General features: G+C 38.3%; 1 protein-coding gene and 1 long non-coding RNA gene across 6 annotated transcripts in view; both read right to left on the bottom strand.

Moving 5' to 3' along the window:
* The window catches only part of BICRAL (BICRA like chromatin remodeling complex associated protein), a 46011-nt gene that overhangs the window by 6422 nt on the left and 16634 nt on the right, over nt 1-22955 (bottom strand). For 3 of the 5 annotated variants that reach the window (XM_056356738.1, XM_056356742.1, XM_056356739.1), the window contains exons 2-9: nt 14197-14245; nt 11287-11335; nt 11136-11204; nt 5400-7100; nt 3541-3640; nt 2244-2341; nt 385-446; nt 115-260 (exon numbers count right to left, since the gene is read on the bottom strand). In XM_056356738.1, the coding sequence (XP_056212713.1) occupies nt 115-260; nt 385-446; nt 2244-2341; nt 3541-3640; nt 5400-7100; nt 11136-11204; nt 11287-11335; nt 14197-14240 (2269 nt within the window). In that variant the 5' untranslated portion in view covers nt 14241-14245. Of the gene's footprint in view, nt 1-114; nt 261-384; nt 447-2243; nt 2342-3540; nt 3641-5399; nt 7101-9179; nt 9281-11135; nt 11205-11286; nt 11337-14196; nt 14246-15482; nt 15644-22955 lie in introns of those variants that run through there. The other 2 variants (XM_056356737.1, XM_056356741.1) reach the window with 2 other exon arrangements.
* LOC130157336 (uncharacterized) lies at nt 12259-14190 on the bottom strand. Its single transcript, XR_008824812.1, has 2 exons — nt 12800-14190; nt 12259-12375 (listed from the first exon to the last, which is right to left on the bottom strand). It is a non-coding gene; the product is annotated as an uncharacterized LOC130157336 (long non-coding RNA).

Raw genomic sequence — 22955 nt, 5'->3', positions numbered from 1 at the left:
TAACCTGCACAAACTTAAAAATATTCCCTTTCTTATTGCTCTAACTTATATTAAAAAAAAATCTCTCAATACATTGATTAGAATCTTATTTCCAATTCTTAAAAAGAAAAGTACCTTTTCTTAAGTCTTCTTCTGTTGGCAGTGATCCCTGGCACACGTGGTATGAAAGGAGTCTCTGAACTGCATCATTTAATGATCTGAACTGACTTTTATCTGGTGTCACAGCATGCACCTGATCCTTCTGTAACTGCTGTAGAATACTACAAGAAAAATTAAAGATATAAACATATACTCTTAACATAACTTTATAAATTGAAAAAACTAAAAAGAGATTAAGGTTAGAGGAAACATCTGCAGAAAAATTACAAAAGAAGAATGACTTACAAAGCTCCTTTAGTTAACTGTTTAGCAGCAGGCCTTTTCTGTCCAACTAAATGACCATCCACCTAAGTTCAAAATAAAAGACAAATTACAATATATCCCCTCCCCTGCAAAGTCTAAGTTTCAGCATTTGTTTCTGCAAATTAAGTATATCACCAATACTAAGCGTGACCACGTAAGTATAAACACTTTCAACTATCTCCTGTTTTCACAGGGCACTTCGGGAAGTCACTTCTCTTACCCAGACCAAAGGTCTGAAATGTTTGCAGGCAAATTCCACTATAGTGCATATACACGCTTCATTAGGAAAAAGGTTGGTTATCAAATTTAGCAGGTAAATAGAAGAAAACGCACAACTAAAAACTTTTCCAAATAAATCCGCTCTCAAGAACTGTCTCTGCATTTCTCAGCTGATGTCATCATGCCTGATTTTGATGGATTAAGAGTATCTGTCAGGAAAGAAGGCTAAGGTTGCATACTGAAATTCTCAAAAGCCATGGTGGCTGGGTGTGGGGTGAAAGTGGTTCTAGGAATTCTGTTTCAGTGTCAATGCTATAGATGCATACATCAGGTAGATCTACATCATCATCTCCTTTCCTTAGACACTTATGAAGCCGAGGTTTTTCACATGAACACTGTCTTAAGATGTGAGGTTCTCTGAGGTGGTAAACGTTCATGTCCCTACTGTTTAAGAGGCATTACTGCAATCCAAGTATTCTCCCAAAGAAGCCATTCTGGATCAGAGTCTTTGTTTAATATGAAGTTTTGGGGATTTTTTTAGTCAGCTAGTCACACTAATGAAACCAGTCACAGAGTAAAAGTTACTTATGGTTTTTAAAAAAGACTGCATTAAAGCTCTTTTGAACTACAAAACGGTTAGAATGAACAAAAAAACATGTGGTACAGAGCATCATCCTTAGCAAAGTAGGAGCAACATAAAGCAGGCATATTGTAATGGTACTTGCTGGCCAAAAAGCCTCTGGCTTCAGAGCATAAAAAGCATTCACCAACAGGAGAATGAACATCTAGCCAACAATTTCAAAACCAGGCTTAACTCATAACTGAGTACTACTGCATCTTCTGCTGTGCTTGTACATCAGTAAGGCAGAGAAAAACATTCACATCACACTACATTGATAAATACATTTACAGCAAGGAACAAAAATTCTAAAGCTGATCCTCCCTTGTTTTCTTCCGTGATTTTGTAGTTTAGTTCCATCCACAAAAAAGCTCACACTTTCAAGCCTATACCAAAACCTCGCTTCTCGCCCTCAGCTACTTGGTCCATGAATGTTAACAATTGTTTCCTCCCTCCAGAAGTTCTGGTATTCCTCCTCCAAAAAAGCTGGTCTCCCCTTCCAGCCCCAAACCCCGGACATAGCGTCAAATTTTTGTACATAGTTGCACACTTCTGGTGGTTTAAAAAACAAAACAAAAAAACAAAAAAAGATGACAATGTAGTAAAGAATAAAACAAAGACCAGATGGAATTTTTCTGCTACTTCTCACAAACCATGCCCTCCAATCAGCTAGAGAATAGCTGAGTTTGTAAGAAGTAATGGTAAGAGTAGGTCTATCACATCCAACTCAATGAAGAATTGCTATGTCATATGAAATTATCTTCAAGGAACAGTACAGTCAGACACCACTTACTGAATATTAAATCTCAAAGCAGCATTCAGAATATCAATTTGCAGAAGACTCAATGTTTATTATGTCAAGGTAGATTTGACAAGCTTGAGTGACTTCATACACTCTGAAAAAACCTGCAAGGACTCCTAGATTATCAATATGGAGGTGAAACATCCCAAACCACTAAAGCTTTAAGGGAAAGGAAAACATAAAAATAAAAGTATTCTCTACCTGTATACTCTGTTGAACTGATGATGATCCTATTACTTTTTCTTGTGGCTGTGCTGTCCCTAGAGATTGCTGTATGATTTTTCCTCCACAGTCCTGCCCTATAAAAAATATGTTAAGACAACTGTCATCCTAGGCAAGAACAGAATAATTTCATGTACCTATATGTCTCATACGCTTAAAAGCATTAGTGCAACTACCCTGTGGAGAAACTGGCTCAAAAATGAAACAGGACTGATATTTTGTGCTGCAAGCTACAAAAATCCTCAGATATAGATCACCATCTACTACAGTACTGCAATATAAGAAGAAATTCAAGTACCATTAAGTATAGCGTCCCAAGAATTTACTGAAAATCATACATTTTCAATTTCCAATACTAACCCTCCCCTCAAGAAAATAAATTAAAAAAAAATCTAGAGCTCCTGAAAGTATGTAGACACAGGCATTATAAACATGTTTTTTTAGATTTTCTGAATAGGCAGACTTCCTTCAATTGCTATGCTCAGGAATTCAAACAGCATCTTATCAGCCACGCTACATTACAACCAACACAAATGAGAATTTATTTTTAAAAAAAAAAAAAACAACCATACTGTGTCTATTGTAGAGAACTGCCTGGACAGCCTGCACATAACTGTACACATGGGAAAAACACCCCAACAAATAGATTATGGGATCTTGTACATAAGTAACCTTTCTGAATAAAGAGAACATGAAGGTTACTGCATTTTGTTTGCTTCGAATATATTGATTTTGTCCTTTTAGTAGCATGGTGCTGCTTGAAAAGCTAAGTATTTTGCCACGAACAATGCATTAACTCTTTTAAGTGAAAGTGACACATTCCAAAACAAATTGAACAATAACAGCCTGCATATAACCTTGTAATCGCTATTCTTCTTTCCTCTGTATCTGAAGCAACTATCAGAAGAGGTCTAAAATTTTCATAGAATTTTTAGCATGCTTGTATTTTGAAAATTGCTTATTTCTGTTTTCCTAAGCTGGACAAAAAGTAAAAAAAAAAAAAAAAAAAACAAACACAAAAAAGGTACAATTTTGCATTTTATAGAATGGAAAAAGTGGAGATTCAACTTTTCACTCTACTAAATGCCGTGGTTGGGAAATATAAAAGCACACATTCAGTACCGAAAAATTTAGCGTTCTTCTGAAGATAAAATTTTGATAACCTTTAGGACCCTATCAGCATGAGCCATCAATGCAAGTCTCACACATCAAAGAACCACCAATTTCTGTTGATGGAGAAAATTAAGAAAATGATTTTAAAAAGACCTTAGTTGACCTGATAGTGTGTTGCTCAGAAGACTTGTTAGTTGAGGCTGTCGCAAATTATCCTGTGTCTTCGATGCAGAAACTGGTGATGTCTGGTTCATAGCTTTTTTCTGTGCAACATACATTAAAAAAAAAATTAAAACCCACAATCAAACATTTACTGAAAGCTTTAATAAACAGAGGTAAAAGGAAAAAAGGCAAGTAAAATTCAGCTCTACACATACTTCTTCAAACTCAAACTTGTAAGTGGTGAAATTTCAGACATCTCAATTCCTCCTAAGTTCAGTAATTTTATAAAGTAAATCAGAAATTAGCAGAAATTTACAGTTACATTCTAGAAACCCCATGATTTACCACTACAAGTGGCCCTCAAAGCTCAGCTTTTGCGTCTCAAAACTGCAAGATGACTAAATAAGCTGTTTCCACAACAAAAAAAATACACAGTGGAACAAACCATCCAGTGTTTAGCAACTGAATGATACATGGTTTACAATACAGTACAATATTTAAAATGCAAGTACAAACAAATCAAAAAGGTTTTGTTAAACAGTAGAATTTGTTCTCTGTAGTTCCCATATTCAGCTCTGAAATTTCAGCACAAAACTAAAATGATCTTTTACAGCTGTAAGAAATATTATGCTTTTGTAAGTGCTGAAAGTCACTGACCCAGCACATAGCCTACAAATAGATGTAGACGCAAGAAGAGAAAGTCAAGCAGGCCTCAAATTACTCAACTGCAAACAAAATGTTACAACCTGTGCTAGTAGTTCTGGCAAAGACTAAATACGTTGTTCTGCAACATGTTTGCCCTTATTTCCTAAAGTGACATTATTTTCTAAGACACATTTTCATTGCCCATTTTGGTCTTGGTTAAAAAAAATCCATCACACCTTTGGGAAAAGAGAAAGGTCTAAGATAATTAGTGCAAATGCATTTTGAGACGGATGTTATCAGTATTTTATATGACTGGGGGGGGGGGGGGAAGGGCAAAAAAAAAAAAAAAAAAGAAAGAAGTGGAATAATAGCTTGTTGCTAATTCTGTGAGAAGTCACTGAATTAAGTATTGGCAGAGCCTGGAAGCTCACTTACAAAAACAAACTACAGTTGCACATATATTGCAGCTGCACCAATTGGACAAAACAAAAAAAACCAAACCAAAACAAAACAAAAACCCATTCTCACCTTAGAAGCAAATTTAGAAAGTAGACCTCTTCTCAAAGAAAATATTTTTGAATGCTATGCTTTTACAGCTACTTTAAAAGGTATTTCCTTTTAAGGATTCTAAGAACATCTCGTCTTGTCTTTGCTTCAAATTTGAAAACTGCTAACTGTTCCAGACTCACAGAACTAGTGGGCAAAATGCCAGTACAGCAAATAACAGAGAAACCCAAGAAACTTTTTCACCCCTTATTTGAATAGGTCAAACTTTGAAAATACAGGCACAGTTTTTAGTGAGGTCAGAAGACTTGAAAGTGGCTAAGAATGTACCCCAGCCTTTAAAACTAGCTCTATGGTAAGATTTTCAGGAGAGCTTATTTATAATCTTACAATGTCCATTCATATAAATAGGAGCAGAAACAGATCAGTGCTAAGCACTTCTGAAGACATTACTATACATCACCAACAAAACCTTCTGAATTAATGGAAGTGACAGACTCCTTCATTTGCACTCAGTGACAGGATAGAAAATATCGAGTGAAATGACATCTCCGGGTTACAGTAATTTTCAGCAGTTCCACAGTATTTGAAAAATATAAATTAGCAAAATTATTGCTCTCTGTATTAACATCAACTTTAATACTTTGTTAACCAGATTTCAGCACAACTTAGAAGCATTTCTTTGGCTACATTCTCAAGCAGCTTTCATACCTGACCAAAGGCGAACTGTTGTTGTGTTACTCCAATTGACGTGTGACTGAAGGTGCTGGCGGATTTGGAAGAGGATGCTGGAAGACGATGCGATGCACTGACAGGAACTTGAGTTCTGTTCTGTGTAAGCTGATCTCCAGTGAAGTTTCCTCCTGATGCAACAGACTGAACCGATGGTCCCAAGCTAGGATGTACTGAACCAGAAGAACTTGCAACAGCAAATCGATTAGAAGCTGACATATTTGAGACTGTAGACTGCCCAGGTGACATCGTAGTAAAACTCGATCTACCTTGAGAAACACTAGCTTGACTGGGTGACAAATGCAACACCGTTGGTGATGCCTGCTGCAGTGGCACCTGTCCACCAACAATTTGTGAAGTTCCATGATTTACTATAACTTGGTTTCCAGGAGCTGTGAATGTCTGGCCGGAGACAAGCTGAACAGCTGTGTTCTGATTATTCAGCATCTGTCCCGAATATGACTGGTTGGCTCTTAGCATGTTTGTAGAGTTCCTGTTGAGCATTACATGCTCAGCAGACACTTGGCTGGGAACCAGCTGGGAAGGCTGAGTCTGAAGAAGTTGTCCATTTATGGCCTGGACATGATGAACTGAATTAGAATTAACAGACAAACTTGTAGGTATAAGAAACTGGTTTTGAGGTGTATGAGGCTGTCCCATAGGAGAATGGATAACAATACTACCTCCAGCATTGCTAACTGTCTGAGGTGTAACTGACTTTCTTGCATTTTGTTGATTAACGATATTAACAGACATATGAGGACCAACTACTGAACTCTGAGGTGAGTTTGCAGACCCAAACTGAATCCCTTGCTGCACGTGATGCTGCTGTATTCCCAAGTTATTCACATTGTAAGCAGTCTGCTGACCCATCTGGATAGGCTTTGGTTGGATATTAATGGGAACTTTGTTAGAGTTTGGGGCCAAACCCCTTTGAATGATGATATTATGGACAGGCAATGACGTCTGAAAATTTGTGCTGTTAAATGGAACGGTTACAGGTTGTGCTACTGGACTTGAATTTGAGTTACCAAACAGTGAGTTACCATTTGGAGTTTGTCTATGAACCAAGAGGCCACTACTCATGTTTGCAGGTGTTTGCTGACCATTGCCTTTCAGTATTATCTGAGATCCATCAAGGTTATTAATGGTCATCATGGAAGGTTGATTACTAAATGAACCAATTAGCTGTATCTGCCCAGAACCACTAATCTGGCTGCTATTAGACAAATGCTGGCTGGGAACACTAATTCCGACATGTTGCATAAAGCCGTGTTGCACACCGACTGTATTGCTTGCAAAAGATGCTCCAACAGGTTGCTGTACCACTTGAGTAACTCCTATAGGCTGCAACGTCTGACCTGAGTAATTAGAAACATTAGAAGCCTGAGTAAAGGATGCTGATGAAGAAGGATGAAGCTGAGCTTGTGCAAACTGTTGGCTAGAACCTACACTGGCATCCAAATATGCCTCTTCTGCCAAAGTCTGTTCAGTAATATTGGCCTCCTGCAAGGACTTCTGAAGAATATCAAAAGGCTGATCCTCAGTAAGATCAGGTAAAGGAGAAGATACAAGTTCATCTTCAAGAAACTGAAGGCTACTGGACAGCTGCAGTCCATCACTAGGCCCCTCTCCAAGCTGACCGCTTACACCTTTTATAGACGACTTCGGATCAGTGCTCTGAAATGCAAACCAAGAAATACATCATTTTCAGAAAGCCCAAGCTCTACTTTGTTTCCCCATTAAGCTCTTTTTCATGCAAGCAAACATTCTTTACAGACTATGCGAAGAATATAATTCTGTATGTAAGGTGGCATTCATCCCATACAGTGGGCCAGCATAAACATGTGTGTCATTGGCACCCCACTCATGCCCACATAACAGACTGCTGGAGACACCACTCTCACTTCTCAAGTCTTCCAGTTCCACAGCACTCAGCTCTGCAGCTGCACTGTTTCAAGAGGATGTGACAAAGTACCATTTTCCCTTCCTCAAGCTGAGCACTGTATGGACAAAGGGATAAAAGAAAGGAGGAATGAGAAGACCTCCATTGTAACTCAGTTTGGGGCAAGGTTTCAGCAGCAACAGTAGTAGCCCGGAAAAGGCAGGAGAAAGCGCCTTTCACAATGCTCTTTCGCTGACTTCCTCTAGATCCATCTCCAAAACCCTACCGATATTTCAATAGTCACACAATGCAAACTAGCAAGTATTTAATGAAGTAAAGGAATTACACTAGCTCTTTGTTTAGAAAAATTGTAGAACCAAAGTAGTATGAAAAACAATGCTACAGACTGTGCTTTATGCTAGTAAAAAGATTAGAGAGAACTATAAACATTGAAACTACAACAAATATTAAGTGGCACCTTGAATGAAAAAAAATCCTTCAAATTCATATCCACAAATACTGTGATAAGGAATATCAGAACCTACTTTACTCTGGCCTACGGCTAGTAAGATTTTCCTAAAACAACATTATGTCCAAAAACTCTAGAGAACACAACTATCAGGATTCTACAGGTGGAATGATGAATGTAAATGCATACTACTACTTGCAATAGTTTTAAGTTAGACAGAGTACACCCTTCTAAATTGCAAAATCGTATCTCAACTATTCAAAAACAACATGCACTTTCTTTTTAGGTCAAGATAATGCAAAACAAGAGTGTGAAATTATCAGACCATTCATACTCCAAGTCTTCACTCCTTGAAGGTCACAGACACTTGTTTTCACCTCATATAACCAGTGTGAAGATGCTGCAAGCCGTAATTATCATATGCAATAACGTCCCCACCCTAACTTCAGTTCCCCAAGCATATTTATTCAGAATTTTACCCCAATCTCTTTCCAAATCAGCCTGTATATTTTATGAAACTGTCTCGATGTCTGCATCTTATGAACACGTAAAATTACAAATTGGGTTCTCAACTGTACCTAGCTACCATCAGGCAGAGCAAAAAGGAGTCACTAACTAGGGCATCACTAGAACTCACAACTGTAGAGGCTCTTGTGGAGAATTTCCTATTGCACCTGTAACCTGCCTCCGTGACAATGACCAATCTGAAATATTTCATGACTGTGTAACTTAAGAGGGTTCCAATTAATGCTATTCCAGTTAGTACTAACAATATAACTATTACTACTACTAACAACAGCAACAGTAGTAATAAATAATATTACATGCAATCAAGATTAACAGTTTGAAACTCTCCCACTGGAATGAAGAACCCCAAGTTTCACTCCCTCCTTCCAGAACTGTTTAACATCCAAAACCAATTTTACGGGCACGGAACCTGGGACCTTCCAACTTAACATCTGAATCACTGCTTCCCAGATTCAGAACGGCCATGCAGTACACCATGCTACTTTCAACCAGAACTCAGTGACTCTGCAGCTTCATGAATCTGCTTATTCTTGAGTTTTCAAGAGTCTTATTCTTGCTGGCTCCATGCATGAATATTCTGCTCTTTTAAGCTGTTCTACCCTACTATAATAGGAAGGTGGAAGCAGTCACTGAGTACAACCCACAGAATAGGACAATGGCTAAGGAACCCTCTCATGCGGGTTTTAAGAGAGACTGACAACTGCCCAAGGAAACCAACCTGCCATCAGTAGAGGTGTTATGCAATCATTCAGCTCAGGGTGGGGGGTGGGGAGGAGGGGGCAGGGCACAGGGGGGCAGAGTGGACACTGCTTTCTCATCCTTCAGTCAGCAGGAACTTAATCTTGTTTGTGGTTAGGTGTTGGCTGAGCATGCTTACCAGCTGAGGCACTGAACCCTTGACACTGAATTTGTCAACTCTGCCACTGAAAGGCATGAGACGGGCATCAAGACAGTCAATCCTACTTCATGGTAGCAATTCTGAATACATACAAAGACAGAACTTTCAGTATCTGCAAAAACTTCAATGACAACAAACTCAGAAGCCTTTAACTTTTCACGTATCTTACATTATAAGCAGGGACTGAAAAAACATCTATTTGTATTTTAGATACTCCTTGCTCCTTCACAACACACTATAAGAATCTGTATTTGCAATCAAGTCATTCTTCACTTAGGTCAGCACAGGGCTCTCATGCAAGGGAGGGAGGAAAAGAAAATGGCATTGGTATTCATGATGAAAATACAAAGGATGAAAACAGAACACGAGAGGAACAAGTGCTGGAGAATGTAAATACAGTAAGCCATCCTAGGAACACACACTAGAAATCCCTGCTCCTCTGACCATCTGCCTTCTAGATTACCTAACCCCCAACCTCACATACCAGAAAGCTCTTTTGGCTTTCACCAAATATTTTTGTTTCTTCCAACTACTACGCAAGAATCCCACATTGCCCAGAATCTCCTACTCCTCAAAATCACTCCAAATACTCACTTTCTGAAAATATGCCAGAAATACACTCCTGATGTCTTTCCACCTACTCATGCGTAACAGAAAAACCTTTACAAACAACTAGGAAGTCTAGGCTTTGACAAATGCATGTCATATGTCACCTTTTTCCCCTATAACCTCATTTTCCTTAGAATTAAGTCTACAAAACCCACCTGCCATATTGCATACAGGAAGCTGCTGTCCGATAATGGCTAACTGGTACCAAGTTGAAACCACTGCTCCTGATTAGCTGAAAACTGGGCATACCCATTACTGTTGGTACCCCACTCCCCCACCATTACCTCAACCAGCTTATCTGGAGAAAGAACTGTCACTCAATGTTTCTCCTGTAATATTTAGTAAGGATATCAAAATGAAGGATGGGGCAAATACTTCACATCACACTACTGTAGCTACAGAAAAGTCACTAGTTCTCTACACACAGATAAACAGTTTTCAGGATTTATTTATGCCAATTATTTAAGATCACCTACAAGTATACCCACATATCTGTTAGGAACATGGGACAGACTCAAGACAACAGTACAACAGAAAGAGGAATTACCAAGGAAACCCTACCCTATGTATTCTAATAACTGAACTCTTTTTTAAAAAAAAACACACCAAAGAAATTAAAGAAATGTGGGTCAGAAGGGATCTCCGGAAGTCATCTAGCCCAACCTCCTACTCAAAGTAGGACTACTACAGTATTAAAGTAGATCAACATTGGCTTTATCTCCAAGCATGGGGATTCCACAACCTCATTGGGTAAAACTTGGTCCTGGGCTGCAGTACACTCCTGGTGAAAAAATAATACCGAAGACAACTTGCAACACCTAATGAATTTGAAGTGACTTCCCTAACACTGATGTTACAGGATGGAAACATCCCAAGCTAGCTATTCAGTCTAAAGAACAAAAAAAACCCCATTTATTAATTTAAAAAAAATGCTAGCTCAGATTCTACTTAGAAATATGAAACAAAACCATCCTAACATACACAGGAAATGCATGAATGACCAACTTTTAAGGTCTACATTTGAGCTCAACTATACATCTACCATCACTAAGATTACAAGTCCAGTTTACAAGAGAGTTACACCGGAGAACATTTTCACTGCTCAGCAAGCTGGTTTACATATTTACAAAACATGGCCCAACAGCGCAGTATCTTTCGATCAATTCCCCGCTGAAACACTTAAAATATTAACAGCATGAGGTGGTTCTATGTCAGCATTCAGAATGTGCATATGAAAAAGGTCAAAACCTTTTATAAAAGCCATGTAAAGCCATAACAGAACCATGCAATCTCAATACAAATATAATTTATCTCCCGACCACTTACATTGGAGTTAGCGAAAATTGAATTTGAGTTGGCTACAGAATATTCTGCATTAGTCAAGTCTTCATTGCTCTGGTAAAAGACAAAAATAATGTTTAGAAATAACACACTCAATGAAGGTTATATATGTCTAATACACAGGAATGCTACTTACAGATTTACTACTAGGTCCATGTAGAAAATAATTCAGTGCCTGTGGGTCCCTTAAGGGAGGGGAAAAGAAAAAAAGTTACCACTTTTAGGAAGCTCTTTCTGCTAATGAAACTAATTTAACTAAGCCATATACTGCATTCATATAAATCAGGTTTATAATAAAAGCACATTTCTTTCACTGACTCCAATGCAAAGCTGAAAGTTAATACCATCTGAGGATCTGTGTATCTGTATCAGCACAATCTTCAGATGTTGATGGTATTTGCTGTCATTGTACCAAGGCATTTCAAGCAATAAACTATGTTCAATACAAAACTTTAGTTGCAGTCTACCTTACTTCCCTTTATAACAGTATTACTCATACTGTCTTAAAACACACAGGATATTATGACAGCACATAGTACAAAACCAAAGGAAAATACTAGCACCAAATAACATGAGAGCTAAAACAGGTATCATTGCTTCTCCAGAGATGAACTACAGTGTCTGTTTAGCTAGTGCCTAAATCAACAGGGTTATTTACAAGCCTGAATCTTTAACATGTTTTCTGCCACGTTTAACATTGACAAAAATACCCTAGTGACAAACCTGAATCTTTAACATGTTTTCTGCCACCCTTAATGTAAGTCAGCAGAAATTTATGCTTGCCAGAGTAACAGTCCCTTCACTTGGAGAAAAGAGCAGCACCTTTTCCAAGTGAAATCAACCATAGATATAATTGATTAAATAGTATGAAATACAATTTCAATGTATTTCATTAACTTAGCACTATCACTGAATAAAACTCAGATTAAAAATATGGTCTGGTTGAATGATCATGGGAAATTCAGACAAAAAAATACATTAATGTAACTGCACATACAAACCAAGTAAAAAACATTAAAAGGTTGTGTTACATGGGATTATTTTAATACAACAATTATACAGCATTTCCCAACATGTCCATTAACATGAGGAGTAAAATGACATGGAGTTTTTTTTATTTTAAAATATCTTTATTGATTAATAAGTAATAATACAACATTCTGAGAAGCAAATTCTCACGTAAAAAATATTAATTCAAAACATTTCTCCTTCTCTCTTGATCATCCTAGAAAATAAAGAGGGAACAAGTTAAAGATCTTTCCAGTTTACAAATACTCTTCTAAAAGCACAAATACACCTCTGATTTCTCTCTCTTTTATTTCAAAAACAAGCTTATTCATGTGTTTACAAAAGACATTTTGCTACCTGGCAGGGACCTCATGGCACTATTACGCTTACAACATAGAAGTGGTTACATATATTTTCAAATAGTAGATTACACTAAATTTCAATAATTAAGGAGAATAGGACTCATTATCTCATATAGGGCTCTATCAAGCTTATGAGTCTTATCAATAAAATAACCAGGCCGCTTAATACTAGTTACACTCACTGACTTTAAATCATTAAAAAATGCAACTGAAAATGAAGAACACTTCATCACCTTAAATATTGTCTTTAGTAAGGAAGGAATTTTAGAAGGCACTTACCAAAATCAAAGATAAGATGGGTAAAAAATGCTGGTTTCTATTCTTCTAGATGCTTAAGACAGTAATTGCTGCCAGCAGCAGGAAGAACACTGTATTTTTTCACACAAACACTCATCTGTATAGAGAGCACTTCATTTCCTGGACCACCTGTGAACTTGTAGCAGGATCCTCCTGATTCATGCTCACCACAGAGCATTTAATTGTCCCATGCAGTCAATTATCATCTTTATGTTCCAAGGAGGATGTGTTTTCATACAGCTCCAATCAGTAATCTTGCACAGTATACTTCACAGAATGTAACTGTCTGCCATTACCGGCAATGCTTTTGCTACAGCATCCACAGAGTAACCCCCCAAATTACAGCAGCCACTGTGGTGGTATTTTGGTTTTTCTGAAGGTAAAGCTCCCATTGGTTTCACTGGAAGCTTTGCATGCATGAGAAAGGTAAATGGCCGATGTATTTAAGACAGTAAAAAAATCTTGTATGAAGCAGAAGTGAACTTTTAGCAGCTGCTACAAGACTGATGTCATACTAACTTCTGGCAGAGTTTGAATAAAGTATTGTACATTAAATGTTCGATGCTCTTTTAAAGTTTTAAATGCGTTATACTGTATTAACTCTCCTTCAATACTGACATGAATGTTGGCCAAAGGAAGGTAATTTCTCATATACACAATCCACAAAAATCTTGCTCATGCTCCAGCTACCAACATTATTTTTTGAGATTCCCATGTAGAACTATAAACCTCCAAATAAATCTGTTACAGAAATGATGAAAAGAAAAAACAAACCAAACAGGACCATCTAAAATCCCCAATTTTATTAAAATCAAGTATCTTTGAGCCAAATGCTGATAAATTCTTGTTTGTTGTGAATACTTAACAGCACCGGGTAGCAATCCTATTTTTCTAACATTTCCATGCAAATGCATGTCATTAGTAGAAATTATTTATAATTTTACTTTTCCCTGTAAAATACAAGCATAGTGTTAATAAACCATTTAGTTCCACTACTCAAAAAATTGAGATCTTTATTTTTTAGTTAAAAAAAAATAGTTCTTTGCAGCAAAGTTTGTAACAAAATCCCTAGTAACGTGCTTCAACACCGACCTGATATTGCCACTAGCTGAGAAGGGAATCCAACCTCCATGCACACTTTATTCCTTCACCTCTCTGGAGGAGAAGGCCAGCAAGTGGACTGTCAGCTGGTATACACTGGGGCTGAAGGCTGTGTGATACACACATCTCCTCGGGGAGAAAGTGAAGCATAGCTACTCATTTCATTTGCAAGTCACCTAGTCTTGAGACAATACTGAGACAGAATCACCTTCAAGAAGATGATTTTGCAAAACTATTTTTTCCAACTTTTCTGAAAGAATTGCTTAAGGAAAACTTACCCAATAAGGTCAAGGAGACAGGATTCATCATCATCATCATCCATGACAACTAGAACAAAGAGGGAGAGGATGGATATTTGATGTGTCAGACAAAAGACTGCCTTCAACAATAAGACCAATTTAGAATATCTCAATATTTTTATTTGATTTATGAAGCTGACAGTGTCTACTATTGGCAAAGTTCTTAAACCTGCACCTTCTACAGAGATCCACTGATTTATCTCAAAATGAAATTCAGTCACATGTAATGATGTACAAAAGCCCATGCAAAGTTCTACCATTTAGGGGTTTTTTTAGAATTTTAAATTGGAGAAAGACAAATGATTAACCAAACTGATTAAACAGAACTTCTGTGACTTTAAAAAAAAAATAAATCAACACTGAATACAATCTCAAGACTCCAATTAAAATGTTTCTGTAGGAATTTACTCCCAGCTAAGCCCAGCATGGGATTAACCAACCACTACAGAACCTACTTTTACAATTACTGGCTATAATACCGACCAGCCAAAAAGGTAAACAAATCTAGGTCAATATCATGACAGTGCTATTATAGGCTAAAACCACAGCCAAGACATGACAAAGCCAAAACATTCAAAAGAACACTATTTTCTAGCAGAACTTCCTTAGCTATTGCTAGTGACAATATGGCTACTTCCTTTTTTTCCTCAACAATACTCAGAAGTGTATTTAAACAAACCTGTGATTAATAGTACAGACCACTGACAACCCTTTTAACAGCAAGTGAGGAATTAATTTACCTTAATCACACAATGTAAGCATCCATTCATTGAGTACAGAACACTTTCAGCCTCACAGTATCACAACCACCAAGCCTTACACACTGCCTACTCAGTTGGGTGCTGCCCGTACCAAACATTTCATCACTTTTTCGCCTGATTGCTGTTCCTTCAAAGTTTCTGTTTGCATATTCTGGGTCTGTTCACCATAACTCTCAGAATGTCATCTAAGATTGTACCTTCTCCCTTTTCCCTATCAGTAACTCTCAGGACTTTATCCTCCCTTATTCCCTCTGTAAAGGTCCTATATAATCCACCAGTTCAGTCATCAACGGATGCCAGCATTTCCTAAACCTCTCGGTACCCTGGCTTCCAATCAGTTATCCAGTCTCACCTTCACACATCTTCTAATCACATCAAATTGATCACTGTGCATTCCATGCCTGTTTTTTTCTCAACTTCTCTTAAAAATCTGCTATCATACTAACCAAATCTATTAATACAGATTTTGCTCTCTCTCTTACTTCTCACCAAACAGAAACTTACTCTCCTTGATCAGATCCATGTGAATTGTTCTTCAGGCTCTCCCTCATACAGATCTTCATAATGTTTAAGACAATGGAAGGGACTGGAGCATCTGTTACACAAGAAACTGAGAGCACCAGGACCGTTCCGCCTGTGGAACAGAAGGCTACGGGGTTATCTTACCCATGTGTATAAATACCTGGCGGAAAGGTGTAAAGAAGACTGAACCAAATCCTTCTCACTGATACCCACTGAATGAACAAGAGGCAAGGGGCACAAATCAAAACAACAACAATCTATTTAAGCATAAGAAATTAAAAAACAAACAAACAAAAAAAAAATAGTAGTTAAAATGGTAGTTAAATACCAGCACAGGTTTTCCAGCAAGGTTATGGAGTCTCCATCCTTGGAGATAACCAGAACCCTGCTGGACCACAGCCCTGAGCAGTCTGCTCTGGCAGAGCCTGCTGTAAGCTGGACACTGAATGAGGTGATCTTCAGACCTACCTTCGTACCTCAGCAATCCTGTGATTCTTTCCTGGATTTTTTCTATACCTCACTAATTCTGAAAGTGTTTATACTTTAGACTAGCAGATGGCAGTCTGTCCTCCATACTGCATAGCCTCATTCAGATTTTTTCCTCAATTTCCTGTGCTTTAGCTTAGTAAGGGTGAAGCAGAACCGGAACATGCATCACTATAAGGATCCCTCAGCATCACCTTTCTGAGACAACTGGAAAATAAAGCACAGCTACCAAGAACTACTTCAAAAGTCAACAAAATCAGCACTCATGAGGTGATTATGCATCTTAGTAATTTCTCCCGTAATTCAGTAATACACCTGCTCACTCTTGCATACAGCCACCAGCCTGAGCACTGATCTTGCAATTTAATGCTATGCAAGTAAAATGACATTTTATGACATCATGGAATTTATATGTAAATGTTCATTAGTAAGAACAAATTAATAAGCAATTAGCATTCGGTGATTAGCATACTGCTTTAACTGTATTGTTAGTACTACTTAGGGGAAGGTGCTATTTCCTCTAACAGCTAAAAAACACCATATCCATCTCTCAAGAGCCAGGTTTCAAAGACTGCTAACTAACCAGAAGTAAAAATCAGCTCTACCATAAGTCAACATGAACTCTGTTTTGACACTACATGCCTGCTTGTGAAAACACCATCCCATGTGTCTACAGCAATACTGACATCATTATTTAAATAAAATAAATTGTATTTGCTTTACCAAATCAAATACTCTCTGTGATTATACTACTATAAGAGTTCAATATTATCAAAAATGACCACATAGAACTTTGTTCAATCAGTACTCCTGCGGGTATTAGACAAATCTGGTAATTTCACTAAATTCTTGAAAACCTGAATATAACAATCAGAAGGAAAATAAATTGCATGAGAACACCAATGACAGAAAATCTTAATGGTACTACATATTCTTCACCACTCAGCCCTTTAGCTGAACATGCAGTTGGCCTTATTAGAAAATATAATCTGTTCTTTTTCCTCATTTCACAAACATGATACAAGAAAAATTACCCAATACACCATAAACTTCTGCCAGTTTATGACAGACAATAAAACCTAAAGAAAACAGCTACATTTTTATAAACACAAAGAATCACAACCAGTCCCCTCCAGAAGTGCATCCTTCTAACAAGCTTTGACAATGACATTACTAGTAGAATTTTATATACACATGGAAAAGAAATATTATGTCACCTTTTTTTTAATGCTGGTTTACCAAAGAGCTAATCTGTATAAAACCATTGCCAAGTTTTTATACAACTGAACAATGAACCGTCACACAGCCAAGAACACACCTATCATACACAGAGCTCTTGCTACATTCAGTTGTTCTGATCAGCATTTGCAGCCTAAGGGGCTACATGCTTTCACACCTTGACAACTGCAAATAACACACAGACAGATTGCTACCACCTCAACATCCCCACAAATGATGCCCAAGTAACATGACACTAACATAATGCTGCATAGCAACGCTTTTGTGAAATACCACAGGACCAACACACAAGTTACATGGCACACATAGGGGTATGTGGTCTGTGAAAGAAAATCAAGGTCACAGCCAACACACAAACCTACCTATTTAGATTAAATTCTGCTCCTATTTCACCACACATACCCAAGATCTACATAACCGTGTAACTGCATGTTGTGGTTTAACCTGGCAGGCAGCTAAACACCACACAGCTGTTCGCTCACCTCCCCCATGCTGTGGGATGGGGAAGAGCATCAGAAAAAAAGGTAAAACTCATGGGCTGAGATTAAGAGGTTCTGTTCAAGAGGACAGAAAAAGAAGGAAAATAATAATATTGATAAAAGAATATACAAAACAAGTGATGCACAATGCAACTGCTCACTACCTGCTGAACAACACCCAGCCAGTCCCCAAGCAGTGGGATACCACCCCCCCAGCCAACTCCCCTCCAGTTTTATTGTTCAGCATTACATCATAGGGTATGGAATACCCCTCTGGCCAATTTGGGTCAGCCGTGGCTGTGTCCCCTACCAGCTTATTGTGCACCCCCAGCCTCCTCACTGGCAGGTCAGTATGAGAAGCTGAAAAGTCCTTGACTTAGTGTAAGCACTGCTCAGCAACAACTAAAACATCAGTGTGTTACCAATATTATTCTCATGCATATTCTCATCCATAATTCATCACCATACCAGCTACTAGGAAGAAAATTAACTCTATCCCAGCAGAAACTAGGACACTGCAGGTTTACATCTTTTTAACTGATGCAGTTTTCATTCAGGATTCGTGTCCTGTTAACTTCACGACAGCAACAGAGGTGGTGCACAATCCGACAGAGTCCTTGCACACCCAAAAACAACTAGTCATTCAGCCTCTTTAGAAAAGAGGGAAACATTATCAACACATGACCTTGACACAGATGATCATTTAAAAGTGTGTTAATAAAAAGCAAGCCTATCCTGTGAAATTTTCCTAATACATTTTCTACAGCACAAATGGTGCTTTTCTTGCTGACCACCTTTTCAGGTTTTCTATACACAAGTTATAAATTCTGTCCATCTCACTGTTCGTTAACATATAGGGGGGCAAATCAATGACTGCCGTGTGAAATGGGCATAAACTGTATTAAGCCAAGACAGTTTGAAAACAGAACTCAACACAATGAGTGGAATTAAGAGCATTAGAATAGCCTAGACCAGCGTTCTCCAAAGAGGGGTGGCATGCAAGACAATCCACTGGGGTGCAGACAGAAAACACTGGAACTTCATTAGCACATACACAAATATACATACCTTGGGGGTTCATGCTCAAAAAACTTTTACTGATAGGGGTGTGCAATTAAGAACATTTGGAGACCACTGGTTTAGGCTCTTAAAAGTTTGACTCACTTCTGTATTTGGATCAGTTGACACGGGTTTCAGCCCATAGGCAAGGGCTGTGGGTGCAGGCTCCGGGTGAGGCTTGTCTGGGCCATCGGGGCCCCCCAGTGCACCCAGTGCCCTGACAAGAGCCCAGGCCAGAGGCAGTTGGGGGAACACACACATAGGAAAGAGTCACACAACTTGCTGGAGCACTGTTACAATGTAGCCTAAGAAATACCTAGTTACTATCAACACTGTTCTACAGTGTCTTTGCTTAAAAAATAAAAAAAATCCTACAAAAAAAGGCTGTTTATCCTAAGTAGGCCAAACTCAGCCCTGCTGCTACATTCAACTACTTTACAAAGGGCAATCCTTACTAATTAGTAACAACCCAGCACAGATACTCCCTCTAACTTATTATTAGCAAAGCCTCTGCTGCCTTATTTCATAACCCTGCTGCTGCACTGGCAAACCTAGCATATACTTCAACTTGGGTCACATGTACTTGAGGAAGCAGCACTGTCTGTCCCTTTTGGGAAATAACCAGAGTGCCCTTTATCACATCCTACCAAACAGAATATAAGAAAAGGTTAAAGTAATAAAACTGACAAGGATATCCCAGCTATGCAGGTCAGTCCTCTGGGGGACTGTTAGTACTTGGCCTTAACATCTCTGCCTCACTTTCAACAACACTCTCACCTACTACAGAGCAAAGGCAAACAAACGAAGGAGAGAGCAGTCCTGCACCCCTCTCATCCACTTTCCCCGAGTCTGCTCAAGGCTGTTAACAGCCACCTGGATCAGAAAATTCATCGACAAAATACATTGATCTGTTTCAACTTCAATTAGCTTCTGGATTTGGTTCTGGCTTGCCACGAGACTGCTAGTGGCAGCACAAGAGAGGGAATAGGAATGGGCAAGCTGGGGAGTTAAGTACTGGGGAAGGCAGCAGTGCTTCAGCCAGCTTAAAGCAACTGTCAGCCTGTAGCCACACGTGTAGAGTTATTACAGCCACCACTCTCACATTAGCTGCAGTGCAGGCAGCAGGTCGACAGAAGCAATTATTCCCCTCTACTCAGTACTTGTGAGCTCCCATTTGGAATGCTGTGTCCACTTTTGCCACACATACCTCTCCCCTCTTAAAAGAAATACAGAAAAACTTGCTAGAACCCAGCAGAGTGCCAATAAAATCCTGCAGGCAAGTGACACTAAGGAAGTCTGAGGGAACTACATTACTTCAGCCTGGACAACAGAAGGCTAACTGAGGTGCCACCTGTAGCCTTCCACTAGCTAAAACAGATACTAAGATGAGCAGAGCCAGCCTCTTCTCATCAGTGCACAGCAAGACACGAGGCAACAGCCAACACATGCAACACAGAGAAATCCAACCAGACGTAAGGAAAAAAGAAGCTCACAAACAAGAACACTCAAGCAAGCAGGTGTAATCACCCTCTTTGGAAATTTCCAAAACTCAAACGGCCCTGACCAACCTGTCCCAGCTTTGAAGCTAGTTCTGCTTACAGCAGGAGGCAGGGCCAGATTAACTCCAGTGCTCCTTAACAGACTCAATTTTTCATCACCATGCTACACAATCCACGGTGGCATGCAACACATGCAGGGTCTACAGCCTGAAGAGTCATTAAAACTGTATTTGTCCAGAAACAGCCCAACTATTCATACGTGCCTCATATACTGTACCTGATTTTTAGAACTGAAAAAATCTAAGTATTCAAAACCACTGTAAATACTGAATTTTAAATCTGCTCAAATTATATTCAAGCTTGTCTCAAAGAATTATTTCCCTTCTCAAAGTCATTTATAATTTCATACAACCTTAACACACAACTTCAGATACCAAGCAGTAAAATATTATTTTCACAGTTTGTAAAAAGCCAAAAACAGTAGTTAGTTTAGAAAAGCAACATTTAGAGCAGTAATCCCCAAAAGTGTAATATGATCAACACCAGAACTTAGTAAACCACAAGTAAATAAATTTACCTGCAAAACTGTTGTAAAAATCTTACAGACTCATCACTTCCATGCGACTACACAGTATCAATTCCTGACTGGCAGCATGCTGGCCCATGCCTTCTGAGAGTGAACACTGACCTTTGGAAATCAATGCTTTAAAGCAAGGAAATGACTGCTGTAGTTAACAGCTTTATAGTGGGCGATAATGAAACTTGCATACAGTAACATATGTAGCACCTGAAGCAACTAGTGTTTGAGTTAGGAGATATGCCCACTAATCCCCACAAGTTCAGCGAGACTTCGTACACATCCAGACAGCAGGAACTCTTCACGACATCTCCATCAGGCTTTATAACGGATACAAGCCATCAAATCTGTACTGTTCTGCTGCACTACACCATTTTCCAGATCTACAATCCCAACATTAACAGTAACTTCACTATGGAATACCTGAAGAAATACATTGTCACCATAACAACAATCATCAGAACAACAAAAATTGAAGAGATCAAAATTACTCTAATAGTCAATGTAGAAAAAGGTACTGTAGCGAACCGTGTGCTACATCAGATTTATGGTATTTTTATGCCTTACATTGTTTTTGAATATGTGAGATGTAAGATAGCACTATTAACCAGATGCAAACATCCCTCCCTTGTTAAATTACATCAAAGGATCACAGCAGCATTATGTGATTCCACACCGACTGCAGAGGCAAAATGCCCAGTGAAGTCCTTCCCTCACACAAATTTCCCCCACAACTGCCACTAATTTTCACAGTGCTAGTATTTTAACTCAGTGTGCTTCTGAACTGTGGCAGGGGGTGGGGGGAGGACGTTTTACCACATATTCAGCAATAAGTATCATTTCAGCAGCATGCACTTCAGGTTGCTAAGGTGCTGTAACTACTGCCCTCCTTACACTGCCAGTTCTCTCTCAGGTTCCTAACAGTCAGCCAGCCTTGGATTCACTGAAAGAAACTTAACGTACACAGGAACAACCAGACCTAATTTGCATTCTCTGCAACACGGGAGTGGAAGAAAGGAGTATAAACTCAAACCATTATTACCATGTATTTTGTTCTTAAATTTCAAGTCCATGCTACTTTTGAACAATCTATTACCTTTCAAACTGGACAATTTCAGGTTCTCGTAACTAGCCACGCACATGTTTTACAATCATCCTATGAGCCGCTCACCACATCAAGCCCTTTATTTTCAAGAAACTGATTTTTACATAGATGGAATAAAAAAAGCAAATATTGAAAACTATTTCTACTTCTCCCCTCTTACTACTGTAAAAAAACAATATGCATCAGAATAATGACACAGTATTCAATGGAAAAGAGGTAAATATTGACAAACTTGATTGAAAACTAAAATCTCACTCTCAATTTTACTTGGGCAAAAATACCGAAGGCATAATTGTCAAAAATTTGTCATTTCAGGACAACAGGACTAAGGAAGAAAAATTATTTTTAAAAATGGACTTTGTACATTTAACTGCTCACTTGTAAACCATGCTGTGCTTATATTCTAAAATATCTCATTATTCCTTTCAAAAATTTTCTCTTCCACAGTAATCAACAAAAAGTAACTACTATACTGTTGAAAAATCTACCAGGAATTGTGCTCTCAAGAAGAGCTAACAAAGGAATTAGGGATTCTAACCTAGTATGACAGTGCAATATGCAAGTGTGGACTTTCTATATATATGAAAATGTGTTTTCATTCCAACATTCTAAACTTGAGTAGTACTTACTACTCATAATAGTAATAATAATAATGATAGTAAGATGAACTTACAATGTTTGAAATGAGCTGTGGAACTGAATTTAATCATCAGTATTTCAAACACAACATTTATGCAACACAGTGCAAGAAGTTGTTTCTAACTTTAAATATTCAAAGAATGATTCAACACCTCTCTAGGAATACTGCTCCAAAAAATGGGAACTGTTCAGGAGTCAGATAAATTGCAACAAGAAAAGAAACACAAAGTGCTACCTCATGAATTACTAAGCACAACATTATGCATCTTCATGGTTTCTAAAGTCTGGCAGGAGACAAACACCTAAGAAGACAGGCAGGGTCTCTGCACAATTGTGAAGTACCAGCTCCTTATACAGAAGAACAAATAAAAA

This window comes from Falco biarmicus, chromosome 12 (genome assembly GCF_023638135.1).
Source record: "Falco biarmicus isolate bFalBia1 chromosome 12, bFalBia1.pri, whole genome shotgun sequence".
NCBI lineage: Eukaryota > Metazoa > Chordata > Aves > Falconiformes > Falconidae > Falco > Falco biarmicus.
The sequence above is the reverse complement of the archived record's forward strand: the minus strand, read 5'-3'. Positions and strand labels throughout refer to the sequence as shown.